General features: G+C 41.0%; 1 protein-coding gene across 1 annotated transcript in view; it reads left to right on the top strand.

Annotated features, from left to right (window-relative positions):
• The first annotated feature begins 13,766 nt into the window (after positions 1–13,766).
• Positions 13,767–15,187, top strand: part of MPDZ (multiple PDZ domain crumbs cell polarity complex component) — an 88,020-nt gene continuing 86,599 nt past the window's right edge. The window contains exons 1-2 of the mRNA XM_059833267.1: positions 13,767–13,782; positions 14,359–14,525. Of these exons, the coding sequence (XP_059689250.1) occupies positions 13,767–13,782; positions 14,359–14,525 (183 nt within the window). The remainder of the gene's footprint in view (positions 13,783–14,358; positions 14,526–15,187) is intronic.

Raw genomic sequence — 15,187 nt, 5'->3', positions numbered from 1 at the left:
CAAAATGGGTAATATCATGACTGTTTCTGGGAACAAAAGGCTCGAGACTGCAAATGCAGAGCTGTATTTTTCCTATGCTTTTAACTCTGAAAACCACTGAAACAGAAACACCTTTCCAGTTTCAGTTTGGATCAGAAGCAAAGAATTGAAGATGACGCGTACTCTTAAAGCTAATCTGCGTCACACTCGGCATAGGGCAGGTTCTCCGACACACTCATTAGCTAAATAGTGCATACAAAGGAAAACACAAGCTGTTTGGACAGTGATAAACTGCAGAGCCATATGACAAATTGATCTGTACATACTGCTCTGCTTTACTTTCGTTTCACCAATTCATCTTCAAGAGGATTTATTCTGAAAATAAATCAACCTGCCAGAGAAATATTCCTTTTTCTTCCTATAAACATGGCTCCCTCCCATCTAATGTACTGTAGTTTACCTGGCTGTAAAAGTGGTTAATTACATGGCATTTTTTCAGATAAATGTGTATCACTGTTCTGATATCCCAACACTTATGGAAGAGGTGCTACCATTTTCAATACGTAACAACAACATCAGCAGCAGCATACAAACTCCTGAACTACTCAGGTCAGTTCCTCCCATTCTGAATGTTTTGAAACTCAAAGAAATGTCATGTAGGACCTAGAATTTTTCTAACAGGAAATTTATTAATGAGGTATTGTCTTGTCTTTTGAAATACTGGAACAACTGTTGCATTGAAAAGTACCCCAGATCACATGTTTCTCTGGACTGTGTTCCTTGAGGCACTTCTGAAAAAAGCCTTTTAAATTAGATTTTTTTGAGAGTGGGGTCTGTCAAATATGTGGCCACCTTTGGCAAAACACAACACTTGAAGAAAAAAAGCCTTAATCTGATGAAACCAGACTCTCCTTGTAGGTACTATGTGTCTGAAAAACCTACGATAAGGTTAATATGCTTTGTTGCTTATTTGGCTTTACTTCTCTGCTGTGGGCAAGGCCTGTGGTTTTAAACAATCCTGTTTGTGTGTAAATAAATGCCCTTTTAATTTGCCATAATTTCAAGTATTTTGTTTTGTAGTTATACATAATTAACATACCTTTTATGATTTTTTTTACCCTGTTTTACCTTATGGGGCATACTTTCTCTTCTACGCACATGTGTAACCTCCAATAGCAATAATAACAGTTATGAAGTATGTCCCCAGGGGAGACAATTTCCCTAAAAACCTTTAAAATGTAAATCTATGCACTGTTCTTGCCAACATATATGCTCCAATAAGTGAAACTAATATTCTGTACTTGCCAGCATAATAATCCAAAAATTGAATAAATTGCAAGCGCCAAAGTTAAGAGAAAGTTCCTAATTTTAACTCTGCATAACAACATGCATGGTGTTACCTCCAACTGCATAGTTACTTCTTGCCATCTGACTTTTGAAGCGTTACTTTTATGTTGAGGTGATGGAGGAAAAGAGTGTTATATTTAATTTGACTGTATGCTGCTGCTAGTATAACTTCTGGGAAAATGTAGTACAGAAGTATTGTATTCTAAAGAGAACCATGAAAAAGAAGAAGAAAGATGGTGATCCAGCTTTATTTGGATAGATAAGGATAGAATGCATAACCACATACTTAATATATTTAGATTAGCAGATATAGCAATTAGGATCATAGTTACCTTTGATCTCAGATTGGTTTTCTACAGTTTAATTCCACTTAATGCAATGGATTACTCTTGGTTTACACATCTGGGAATAAAATTTGATCTATAGTAATTATTACCATTTTCTAACAAGGAAGATTGTTACTAGTTGTGTTTAACCTAAAATCTGAGTAAATGGTCTGCTGAAAAGTGTAACATTGTGTCTATGTATGCATAAATACCATGTATATACATTACCAAAGTGATGCTGTAATATTGAAGAGTAAGGTTATAAAAGCAGAAATGTATTCAGTTTTTAATTAAGGTAGTGCTTATGAAAAGGGTTTATTGGTCTCATTTTACGTTTTATTCTATGTTCAGAGATGGAATTTTTCAAGCATGAATATAAAATATATAAATATTTCCAAGTTCTTCCTCTCAGAATTCTTCTAGGACCCTAAAATATATATTCTACCCCTTCTGCAGTGGGGGATGCAACACCAATGCCCATACCAAAATATAATAGCCAGAGTGATGAAACTAAACAATTACTGTCATGAATGCATCTTTTCTGTTAGGAAATAAATTGACTTGTGCCAAAAATATTGTCAAATGTGTTTCGTAGGCAATATCCTTCTCACAGTGAAGTCAATGTTTGTGACTCAGAGCAGGATCAGACTCTCATTTCATATGCTAGATCCTGCTCCCATTACTATTTTAGAAGACTGTATTCCCAACAATGGTCTGCATAATGATTTCATGGACACATCCCATTGGTTTTGGTGCCCCTGATCTTTTTGTAAAGATTTTTTTTCTGAGTTTATTTCTTCTTCATGTTTTCTAATAAATCTAAGCAGTACATCATTAATATTAATTGCTGCTATTTTACCAGCAGTAAGTAAATCAGGAAGGCAGACTTGTCATCCAATATTGATACTTCTACCATGAGTATATTATAAATTGTCCTGAGAAATGCAGTATTACTGGAGATTAATACTGGAGAACATAAAATGTGTTTGTTTTTTTTATTTCCCCTTCATCTTCTCCTTAACAGCCCTTTCTGACAGAATATTATTTTATGGTCATAATTATTTTTGTGGTCGTAATGGTCTTTTGAAGAAAGCTTATATATTAAAAAACTGCTTGCAGTTTTTATTTAAAATCATGTGGATAAATGTATTTAGATGTAACCATTATTTTTTTAGTTTGTAAGCACATTTAGACTTGAAATATAAAGTAGATTCTCTTTCCTCACATTTTAAGGACAGCATCTCTCAAAATTACACAACATTAATGGCCACACTACTTACATGAATGAAGCCATGACATAATTTAAACATCGTGTGTCCGTGTACATCACCTAACCCACCCTGGGAAACCATTCATATTTTGAGACCCTCTCTTTCTGGGAAGGGACTGCAAAGGTGACACGGTTTCCTCATTGTGGAATCAATGAAATGACTATCCTGTCATCCTACGTTATAACACTTCTGGCAAAAAGAAGAAATGAGTAAATACTAATTGCTGACGTCTCTGTAGTTATCTTTCTAAACCTATTAGCAGGTATTTCCACAAGACCACTAGTGTACTCCAATCCCTAACAGTTGCTTTGCTATCTGCTAGAACCATGTCTGCATGACTCTTCATCAGATTCATCAGCTACTGTACACGAGAGCTCATTATGTTACTGTAATGCAAATTACCATTACAGATGTGTTGTATGTTTACCGAGAGGGCTAGGTTTGTGGGTACAGCTATGTTGGCATAATTATACCCATGCAAATATTTTTAATACAGGCAAGGCCTGAGGTAGCACCATGTTTTAAACTTCAGTAGGTATAATCTACTTAATATATACTTCAAGGGACCTGACAAAACCTGAATATAATTGAAAATGCAATTCTACTTGAGAATAGCAGTTTGTGTGTTAAAAAAAAAATCTGAAAGGCATATGCCATACAAACACAAATTGCACTGGGAAGAACTGTTACACAGCTGATGTTATACATCAGGAGTAAAGTACCACTGCACCTAATTTTGACTTGTTTTTAGCTCCAAATAAACTTCCTAGAGTCACTATATTTTGTTGCAGTGGGATGCCACGGTTAAAGCCTGAGCAACAAGTAAACAATAGCTGTCTGATTTTGCACTTATCTAATCTACTGTGGCTTATTTATTGAACAATGATACATGCAAACCAATTGTCCCTTATTTTTAAGATGTCATTCCAGATTCAATAAAGGCTCATGTAACACAGAAAGCCTGTGGGACAGTTTATAGAGCATTCAATGTCCTAGCTATAGCAAACAGAGCCTCTATATCTGATTTAAAAAAGCAGTCTGCTCACCAGCACACGCTGGATCGAACAATGTAACCCATGAATAAAATCTTGAAAATGATTTTTTCTTAGTTAAGAAGTGGAAGAATGATTGTTAAACAGGTGTAATTGATATACAGCAGAGGAAAAGGTAGCTAATCATTTGGAGTTCTTCAATCTGCCAACTGTAATATGCAAGAGAAATAAAATTTGGAGGGTCAACTTTTTTCAGAATTTAATCTTCCAAATTAAAAAAAAATCCATGCAATGGACAAAGAGATGCGTTTCTTAAAGTTTACATGATAAATGTTCAGCTTTGTGTTTGTACCAGGATTGCGTTTATTGATCCTGTCTCAAATAAATGGGGCAGTATTCCGTTCTATCTCCAAAACAGTAACTTTAAATTGTTTGTGGGACAAAAACCCCACCCCAAACAACTATCACTTGAATACAATGGTGCTTGCAGTATAAATCCATCTGAAGAAAGAACCAAACCAAATTGGAAGTCAAGCAGATGGTGAGCACACTGAGCCTTTGCAGAGCCAGGGCGGACATGCCCAGCGGAACAGCCCGGATTCCTTTCCCTGTGCGGGGTGTTATCTCAACCGAGCTGCCTGAGCGCATCTACAACAAAGAATTATCTCCTGGCAAGGAAAAGGGGAGACAGCGATCCTGATAACATTTCCTATGTGAAGCAAAGTTAACAAACAGCAAAATTCTTCCACTTCTTGTAGAACTATTTTTTTTGCGGTCATTCCAAACACTCCCGCATTATGTGCTTTATTCTTACGATGTATATACATATATGAAAGGTACACAGCATCTTCTTTGCTTTAAGACACTAACCAGCTGTTGCTTAGAGGGAAAATCATCCTTTCATTCGCCCTATGACCTTATTCATCACTTTGTCTAACTTCACCATGGGTTGTTTGTTGTGTTGGTTTTTTTTACACATTTCCAAACATTTCCCATTTTCCTTTGCTGCAGCCCAGGCTTGTCTCGTTGAACCAGAAGGGGTAAAGCCGGAGGCTAGCGGGGCAGCCCCTCCGCGCACCGCAGGGCCAGGCCCAGCCGGAGGAGGCACGGCACCACCCGAAAGAGGTCAGCCCGGGAAGCCGGGGAGGGAACACCAGGGCAGACCAGCTCCCCGGTGGCATCCCCGGCAAGGCGTGCGCTCCGCCGCTCGGCCCCGTCTGTCGCCTCGCCTGCAGCCGGCGGGAGAGAAACGTTGCTGGACGGGCTGCGACGCGACAGGCCAGTGAGGCAGCGGGCCGGGAAGCCCTCAAACGTGGCCCCCAACCCCTTTGATACCCCCGCCCCCCGTTGTCGGCATGCGGCCGCAGTCCCGCTCCGCAGGGCGGGCTTTGCGCTGCGGGCAGCCTCCCGAGCCAGCTGCGGGGGTCGCCGCGCCCGGTGACCCGCCGACGGCGCGGGGGGGGGGTGGGGGCCGCGTCCTGGCCGGGGCCGGGCCGGGGGGGCGGCGGGGCAGGATTAGGTTTCAGGCCGCCGGGGCGTGCCTGAGCGCGTTTCCCCCGCGGCGCGGCTCAGCGCCGTTACTTGGGGGCGGGAAGGGCGAAGGCGGAGAGCGAGGCCGGGCCGCAGGGCCCGCTGAGCCGCCGGGGTAAGCGGGGCGCCGGGCCGGGCGGCGGGGAGCGGGGTGAGCCCGCCTGCGTCGTCCTCCGGGGATGCGGGCAGGGGCCCGCCGTGCCGCCGGAGTTTTGAGCGGCCTTTTCAAACGTATTTATCTCGCGAAGTTTCATTTATTATTGTTTTGTTGATCCGCCGGGTTTTGCCGCGGCCGGGGGCGGGGGGAGCGGTTGGAGGAGGAGAGAGGCCGTGGAGCCGCGGGGGGGCTGAGCCTGTTGCTCCCCCACCCCGCCCCAGGCCGAGCTGTCCGCTGGCGGCGGGGAGCGGCGCTGAGGGCCGGGCCGGGCCGCGGCTCCGGCCTGCGGCAGGCGGGCGGTCCGCGGGCTCGGGCGGCCTGGTGGGGAGCCGTCCTCCTGTAAACAAAAGCCGGGCCTCCCCCGGCTGCTGCAGGGGGCTCCGCTCGCCCCCTCCTTCCTCCCCCCCGCCTTTTCTTTTTTTAACCCCAGCGGGAGTGTTTCATGTCGGGTGAGGTCTCCTCACCTGCTGCCGCCCCAGATCTGCGGGCGACCGCGGCCCGTGGGGGCTCCTGGGCGCAGCGGCCCTCGCCCAGCGCTTGCGGTCGGCGGCGTTGAGAACCGCTCGGAGCCAAAGCCGGCCCAGAGGCCCGAGCGAGAGCGGCGGTGTCCCCCGCGGCGGGTGTGCCGTCTCCCGGCGGAGCGGCCACCGCGAGTCCTCGGGCGCCCGTGCCGGTACCTGTTGCCGTGCTGGTGTTGGCGCTCCTCGCAGGTCCGAACGCCGCGGTAGCTCCCTAGCATCCCCCTGGTCTGCCTTTAAATGTGACCGTTTTGGCAGAGTGGAAGTGGAGGGGCGAGGCGCAAGCCTCGGTTGTGCCTGTTGATGGGTTTGGTTGTCTGAAGGAAAGGGTCTGCTTTTTGGGATGGTTTGTTTCTCGTGTGGTATCCCCCTTCGCTGCCGGTACCTCCCTACGTTACTGGAAAGCGTAATAGGAAGAACTCTCACACAGCCGACCATTTGAGCTCCCTGTACCACATTTAACAGATTTGATTTGCCATTTGGCTGAACAATGTTGTATTCTTTTTTTTTTTTTCTTTTCCTTTTCTTTCGCTTTTATAAACATTGCCTCATCCCTTTATATTTTTGCTTCTTAACGCACACAGAAGATTTTGTTAGTATAAGCTGTTGAACAGAAAACGTCCTTTCTGGCTTTGGTGCCAGAAAAGGTAGCAGGAGTCTCTTGCCAGAGCGGAGCAGTCATTTATTGTAATCAAGCTGAAGGGTCTGAATTCTGCCGTTGCGGAAGTCTATTGTGTAATGCCTTGTAGTTTCCATATCAGCACTGCATTTTCTGAGATAACAGAAACTCGTTGGGAGGGAAGAATCTGAACTGGCAAAGGTGAAAGTGGTAAAATATTTTTGGGAAATGTTATCTGAGGCTCCTGTGGAAACGGAAAGTAATGTAACATTAGAAGAAAAGAATGCAGAATGAAAATATTTAAGGACATATCCACCTTAACTAGCAACATTTTTTTATGGCAGAGGACTTCAACTTATTCTTTTTCTTTTCAAAATTTTTATCTATTTTTAGTATACATACTTTGTATCTCTCTGTATCTTGTTAACAGTAACATGCATGTAACATTTACCGATTAGCAATTCTGTTTCTAATGGCTTCCTTTGTGCTTTCAAGAAGCTTTTTCATCAGGAACTGGATACATTCTCCCCTCTCTTCACACAAAAGTGCGCTAGGAAAGTTAGATCATTATCAGCACTAGGGAAGAAGAGAACTGCACTACTTACATACTAATGGATGATCTTTATACTCCATCTGGCTCTGTCTCTGCGAATTCTTCAGAGAGGAATGCCATACAACTTCTCAGTTATGCAGATCACTCTAAATGGTTTTGTTTTAATAGATAACACTTTAATCAGTGTATTGAGAACCATTATAAAGACCTTTTAAATCATCTGCTCCATGTTTCACATAAGAAAATTTAAAATTCCATGGAGTGTATTCAGTAAATTTTCTAATTGGCTTTATATTTGAGCACCCTGCTGAAGCAGTTTAAGCCAATACAATGCCATGCTGGCAGTATACTGTATTGTCATTGGTAAGGATAGTTTTGTTTCACTGTTGGCATTCCCAACAAGTCAATATATAAATACACCATTTTTGCCTAGACAGTATCAGACTATTTCTTTCATAAGCTGTTCAGACCCTGTCCTTTCATCTGAGACACCTTGCATGGTAGTCTTGTTACATGCTGTAATGATTTTCTGCATTACGTGCCTGTTATTGTCACAAGATACAATGAGAAGTTTGTGTTTTCAGTTTGTAAGGAAATAGCGACTCTTCGTTGAAGCTTACTGGCAACTGTTCAGTGGGGCTTCTTATTTATTCATTTATGTATGCCCTTGTCACCTCTGTGAAGAATACAGTGTACATTAAGAGGTGCAACTGTTGTAGGAACTATGTTTCATCACGTTTAACTGAGTTTAATGAATATGGTAATCAATTGCCTATGCTGAAAACATAAAGAGGCAATATTAACCATACCTGGGTTTCATACATTAATTCAGTATATGTAGTGTTGCATATATTCTGCATCTATATATAAAGTTGCTTTTCAGTTTCTGAAGCTAATCCTGTATTTCAAAAGTTGGAGGAAAGTGATGCCAATTAATCTCAATTTAAAATATGTACTGAAAGATCTTTTTGTTGTAAGCAGATGATCTGTTAGTTTCCTTAACCAAAAAATACTCCAAAAACCCCACGAGAAAAATTTCCCCCACTATGCTGTTGTTTTTGCAATACTCTTTACAAATGACTTTTGAATACCCTGTATCACACACGTTTATCAGTAGGTGAAAGCATTACGTTTAGCTTAGGCCCATTTCCCAGTTGCAATTATAACTTGCTTATCAGCTGACATGAATTTTATGCTCAAGTAAGGTTCTTTACAGTGTTACAGAACATTATTAATTAAGCACAGTGACCAGATTGCTTGTTCATCCAAAAGCATTGTAAGTTTCCTTAACACATTAGTGTGATGTGTACAGAAGCTTAAAAATGGTTGAATGTTCAAAATTGTTTTCATAGTTGCTTCAAAATACATAATGCTGTTCAGCTCTATCATAGTACTTTAACATACAGAGCCACTACTATCATCTTTTTACGTCTTTTTGATGCATTCAGCATTGTGCTAAATTTCAAGAGGCTAGTAATGTCACTTTTCGAACAAAACTGCTTATAGTCTTAATATAGGCAGTGAGTTCGTTTCTGAACTACCTTTTTGTTTCTGCTTTGAATGTTTCAGAACAATTTTCATTAGCATAGCTTTTAAATGTAAATTTCAGGCTTCTGCTGCTACCTGTTACATTCCAGGTAGTCAGTGGAAATCTGCTTTGCTCCCTGTGGAACAGTGTGGGTTAATTTTGCTTGTATTAAATCCTTAATTTGAATCAGTACTCTCTTCTGTCACCCAGAAGCATTCAGTCCAGGGTCTCTTGGCTGGTGAAGCCAAGTGGTTGATGTTAATTTGTCAAGCTCGTCCTGTCAGTAAAATGGCAGACTAGCCTTTTTCCCCCTTCTTTCTTCCTTTCCACGTTTTGTTTTTGTTTATCCTCCTTTCCCTGTTGCTCACTGCGCTCCCGCATTTACTTCCACACCCTTTCGCTGTGTGGTCAAGTGTGCGTACCTCCTTCATTATGGGTAGTGAAGGCTATACTGGTCGGGCTGCAGTTGTCAAGTCCTTGTAATATTGCTCGTAATCCTGGAAAGTGCTGTATGCAGCAGCAAAATTGCCTTTGTGACAGTGGAAGAATACACAGAAAAGCGCGAGATCTTTCAATTTACCGTGAATGGTTTCCGCTGCCTTTACATTGACAAGACGCCCCCCAAGGAGTCTGTGGAACACCTTAGTTTTCTTCCTGGGGGTGGTAGCCAGCATGCGGGAGGTAACTGAGTGAAATGGAAGAGCTCCTGGAAATTGCAGGCAAAGCAGAAGGTTTAGCAGTAATTAGTATCTTCCACTTCCAGCATGGTTTGTTTTCCGTTCCCGCACCAGGCAGTGCTAACGCAACATGCCTGTTTGAGCGATAGCCAGAAAGTAGGGGAGGGAAATGACAGGGAATAAAAATCAAGTACAAAAGGATATCTCTAGCCCAGCCAAATCCAGGCCCAGGTGTTGAAATTTAGATTAGAAGTTTTGAAATATTTTTTTTAGCAGCTATAAAATGCACGTTGTGATTACTGTGCAGCTTAATGGAAATAGATTTAGTTTTAATCTCAAGGAACTCCTAGCTCAAGTTTGGGCCTTTTCTCTTAGGGCCTTTCTTAGGCATTTTCTCTATCTTCAGAGCTGTTGAAGTAATGCAGGAGCTGCAGGGCAAAGCCTATTTACTGTGTTTTCTATCTTTGGCATCGCATGTTTGCTAATCCAGTGCTATGAGCATTAGTTTACAGGGTATTATCTGCAATGGCTTTGTGAAATAGTAGATGGAGTATCCATCAATGAAACAGAGTAAGCTTCCTTGCAGGAACTACATGATTAGGTGTGAAAGAGTAATCACTGGAAGTGGGTCCTCTTTCCCTTTTCATGAATCTTTTGGCTGTTTAGCCAAGTGGCTTGCGTGGTTGCAGTGGAAAGGAGGTGATCAACATAAATTTCATGTCTTTTTTTTTAAATTATGACACCTGTGGATTTTAGTGTTTTAGGAATGGGCACAAAGAAACCAGAGCTGCAGCATGCCAACTGTTTTCTGGCAACTGACCTTATAGAAGAAGGGCAGCATAAAGGGTCAAAAAGTGTGTATGTAACACATTTTTGTTTGTCAGCATGGAAAGAATCAAATTTCAGAAGTGCAAGTTTGAAAGGGATCATCTTTAACTTTTGTGCATGCTTAGTAGAAGATAGCATGTTTCTCACCATGTGCCTGTCTAAAATTTTCTACTTTCCTGTTCTAAAACAGGAGGAAAAAGAAAAGGTGCTTGCCTTTTTTTTTTTTTTTTTTTTTTTTTTTAAAGCCACATCTTTCAGGTGTCTGTGCCTTTAAAAACTTGAAGTGAAGGTAACTTGCTATTAGTTTAACAGTATTTCTTCAAGCTGCCAATAAAAAAGCCTAACTCAGTCAGTCTGTGTTCTTATTACTGTGTAGAGATTAATGAACTTTAGCACTGAAATACAAAAATAGTTAAATCTACTTTGAGCTAAGCTAGTAAGCTCTTTGAGGTGTGAACAGTATTTGTATCATGTATAGAAAGGCTGGTTTTGGCTTAGACTCCTGTGATACAGACTGCCAGGAGTATGCAAAATGAGAGAATCAGAACTAAAATTCCCATTTGTGCACCTAGAAGTCAGTGATGGCATTATAAAAATATTCACTATAGCGAATGATAGACTTATGCCTTTCAACAAATAATCATGCATGCCTCCATACTTCTCCCTAGCGCATTAATGTTAAAATACCCAGAAGCAAGCTGGTTTAAAGGCCAGGAGTTGCACCTATAGTGGGTGGTGGTGGTTATGGGTATGTCTCTGCTGTGCATTTTTGGACAGATGTGTGCTTGCTTCCCCTGTACTTTGGCTATATTAATGTGCCACTAAGCCAGTGCTGACAGATCCCACTTGTTAGCATGGATGTGGCACAGCAGGAACACAGTCACGTGGCTTTTCGCCATTTCAGAGTGCCGGCATAGGGAACAGGGGGGGTCATCTTGGACTGCGACATGTAGAAATGCTGGTGTGCCTCAAGGCATTGCTTCTGTGTCAGAGGAAGTGTCCTGAAGGAGAACATCCTGATGGCAGTTTCGGTCTTGCTCCCGCTTAATGCTGCAGTCTACAAAAGCATTAAGCTGGTCAGCTGAGGAGGGATTCCCTGCAAATATAAACACAAAATAAGAAGAATTAAACTGAGAGTTAAAAATGGATTTGCTGATGCTAAGGTAGCTCTGCAGCAGTATTCCTGCCTCTAAAGCATGAGGTAAATAGGAAGTGTATAATGAGTGTCTTAGCAGAGCTAAGGACTTCTTTTCATCACAAATTAGATGGGATCATCTGCATCTATAGAGTATGTTTAGGACTTGTGTCTGCTTTTAGAAAGCTTCAGTTATAAATCATCAGAGTTCGTACCTCTGGGATTGCATGAACACAATGGTGACCTTGTCTATTCTGTCACTTGTAAAACTTGCATTTCACAGCACAGCAAGAAAGAGATTTTAGGCAAGTTGAATCATAATATAAAGCAATATCTACCTACTCCAAAAGATACGGGCTTTTTACAGCTGCATCTCTTCTTGAGGTTTTCAGGGAGCTAAAGCAGAAGAACAGTAACCCTGTGTTTTACCTCATTAGTTTCCTCAGAAGATGGGAGTTGAACATATGATGCTACGTACTTGTGCGTATAGTACTGTGATAAACAGGATCATGGCACTGAAACGAATGAAAAATATTCCCCATCTTTTTTTTTCGCATGGTTCTCTGGTTGTATCAATAACACAGCCCCAAGAGTAGCTGTAGAGGAAGAACTGGCATGGTGAAACAGGAAAGAACTGCTTTGGTTGGCATTGCCACTGAGAAAACCCACCTGTGAACACAAAATAAATGCCTCTATTTGTAAATAGGGGCTCTGAATAGAAGAAGTGATAGTTTTTTAATCTGGAAGGAAAAGCTATGAGTGATTAAGGTTTGGGGAAGCCATCTTCCCTCATAATGTTTAAATAATCTCATCCAGCCCTTCCCATGTAAAATAGACATTTTTTTTTTCTTGCTTTTGTAGAGTGACAAGGTGAAAACACAAGATACTTGGTTTGGTTTTCAGATCTGGTAATCATATGTTGGGATTTGCCTAGCCAAGTGAGAAAACAAATTCAAAAGGCTTGTTTTTATTTATTACTGATATGCATAATTTGGATCATGGAATAAGGTCACTTTGAGAAAGTCAGATTCAAAGGATTTGAATGTCTGTCCCTAAGTGGTACGTTGTCCTGAAAAGGATGATCAGTGCTTCTATACCAATGCATTGGCAAATTCAAATGCAATAAAATAAACTGATATGAAGCCTCAGGCATATCAAAACTAGGGATATCTTGGTGATGGAACTTGAAGCAATTTTAAACCCACTTGATTTGGGTTTTCTGCACAAACTGCAAATAACACAGGCTTGTCAAAATGTTCATCCTGGCTTGTCTTCCTTCTAAGTGACTCTATTTTAACAGCTGTTTTCTTGCTTTTATTGTGAGGATCAATTCATGCTTGTCCTGCTCAGGTTCTATAGCTAATGGTCCTGTTGAATTTTAGTTAGGCTGCCTTACCCAGAGATCTGTCAAAACCATTCCTTTCCCTGTTTTTCTCCAAAGTTTCAAGAAAAACTCATTTTTCCTGAGTGCTTACAGATGTCAGCTTTCTGCATATTGGTAAGCTCACCAGTTTCAAGTCGGGATGTTATACCGAAGTGCTTTCCTATTGTCAAGAAGACAAAAGCACTATTGTGAAAGATAAGCGATAAAATGCACAGCTCAGTTCATACACCTGCAATGATATTTGAACTCCTCATTTCTCCTGGAAACCCATGCTGGCGAAAACCCAGCCATCATTCAGATCTGAGTCTTAATTCTAATAGGCCTTAATAGTGGACACTGTAGTGTGAGAGTCCTGCAAGCCTGTGTAGCATGAAGACTTTGTGACTTATGTGACTTTTCTTTTTAAAAGGTGACTTCAAAAAATGCGCTGTGGCTCATGCACCTGAAACTGTCAACATAGAGCTTGAAAACTGATCCTTGAGGGTAATGTTTTTTATGAATCACTGAAAAGGAAAGCAATGAAACTGTGTAAAGTATCAGTGACAGCTATGATTCATAGCTTCTGATTAAAGCAATGCAGGACATGTTGTGCAACAGTATCCAGACAGCAGCTTTGATATGGAAATGCAAAAATTCTACAAAGTATATTCCTAAAAGCAATTTTCAGGCAAGTTTTAAGCTTCAAAGTGACTCAGAATATGGTCATCTCTGAGGTTATTTTAATTATCCAAGGAGATACGGTTTTTGTGGATTGTTATTTTGCAGGGCTGTTTCTTGTTTTCAGAAGTCAAGATTTTTTCTTCTCTTTCAGAGCTTAGTGCTTCTATAAATGTGACCCTTTTCCCTTTCTGTTATTTTTCAGGGAAATAGTGTATTTGCTGCCTCTTACTATTATTGGAATAGAAGCTGAGAAGCAGAAAACATGTTGGAAACAATTGGTAATCTTTTTTTATTTGTATCACTATATATTTTTGTGGCAAAATCAAGCGTGCATGATAGATTTAGGACATCGGTATATATTGCTAAGAGAGGTTTTGTAAAGATTATCTACTGTGCTTAGAAATACATGATGTATGTGGGTTTTTGTATTAAAAAAAAGGTCTACCATTATTTGTTTAATATATTCAAATTTTAGCCTGTTGTCTTGATTTCATTGTTTGAAACTTTACTAGAATTAAAAAAGTCTGTATGAAAAAGACAAATGTTTTCTATTGTGTCTTTGTCACTACTTATTTACAGTGGTGTGTAGCCACAGTTCCTGTAACTGAATTTTAACGAAGGCTCTTTAACTTTTGTAACCCAGTTCTTGATGGACAAAAATGTAATTTTTGTCGGCTTCTGTTTTGTGCTCTGCCTCTGACTTCCTGATGCATTAGACATGTTTGGGCTGGGATTTTTGTCCTCTGTAGTTTGAACAGTAGAGAAGAATACATTTAAACCTGTTACCTGTTTCTATGTGGCTAAACTGCTACAGTTTCTAAACTGCTGCTGACTGGGAATGATTATTGCTACAGATACACATCGGGTCCTCCAGGCCATGGAGCGCTTACAGGCAAAACTTCGGGATCGAGGTGACATTGCAAACGAGGAGAAACTGAGCTTATTAAAATCAGTGCTGCAGAGTCCTCTCTTTAACCAAATTCTCAACCTTCAGACTTCTGTTCAACAACTGAGAGATCAGGTAGGAAAAGCATCTTCCCAGGTTCAAGAGAAAAATTGCTAAGAAGGTGCAAAAATGTGTGTGTGTCTGCATGTTGACTAGTGAAATCAAATAGCCTAAATTAAACATCTGATCCAAAACTTCAGCGAACTGAAGGGGACATACCCATTGACTTTTCTGAGCTTTGTTGAGGCCCATAGTTTGTGTGTGTGTTTTTTATGCATATGCTTGTTACTTACTATGTGCATGGTAGGGAAATGGTGACACTGGGTGGGGAGTTAACATAAGGCTTTCTGTCTCTGTCCTTCAAAAGGAACATGCTTTGTATGAGGTCTTAGGATTTTTTTCCTGGGAGCCTTTTATTGCTCTCTTGTGTCTTACCCTGCTGAAATGAGAATATATAAGGGAAGCTGTCGAATGTTGACTTCAGGAGGACAGGAATGTCTGGGGTTTTTGTACAGGAATAAAAGATCAAAGAGAAGCAAGAGCTCCTACCTCCTTTTTCCTTGCTCAGAGTTTTAAGTAAAAGTATTACTTTTTTGCATGTCTTTGCTGAGGGTGAGAAAAGGGGCAGCAACTTAACTACATTGACTTGATTATTTATTACTATAATTTAATATCCTTGTCAGCAGCACAAGGACTTGAAGAATATGAAAAGTAGTTCAGTAACTGAATTAGGACTA

The sequence above is a fragment of the Gavia stellata genome, chromosome Z (assembly GCF_030936135.1).
Source record: "Gavia stellata isolate bGavSte3 chromosome Z, bGavSte3.hap2, whole genome shotgun sequence".
Lineage (NCBI taxonomy): Eukaryota > Metazoa > Chordata > Aves > Gaviiformes > Gaviidae > Gavia > Gavia stellata.
The sequence above is the reverse complement of the archived record's forward strand: the minus strand, read 5'-3'. Positions and strand labels throughout refer to the sequence as shown.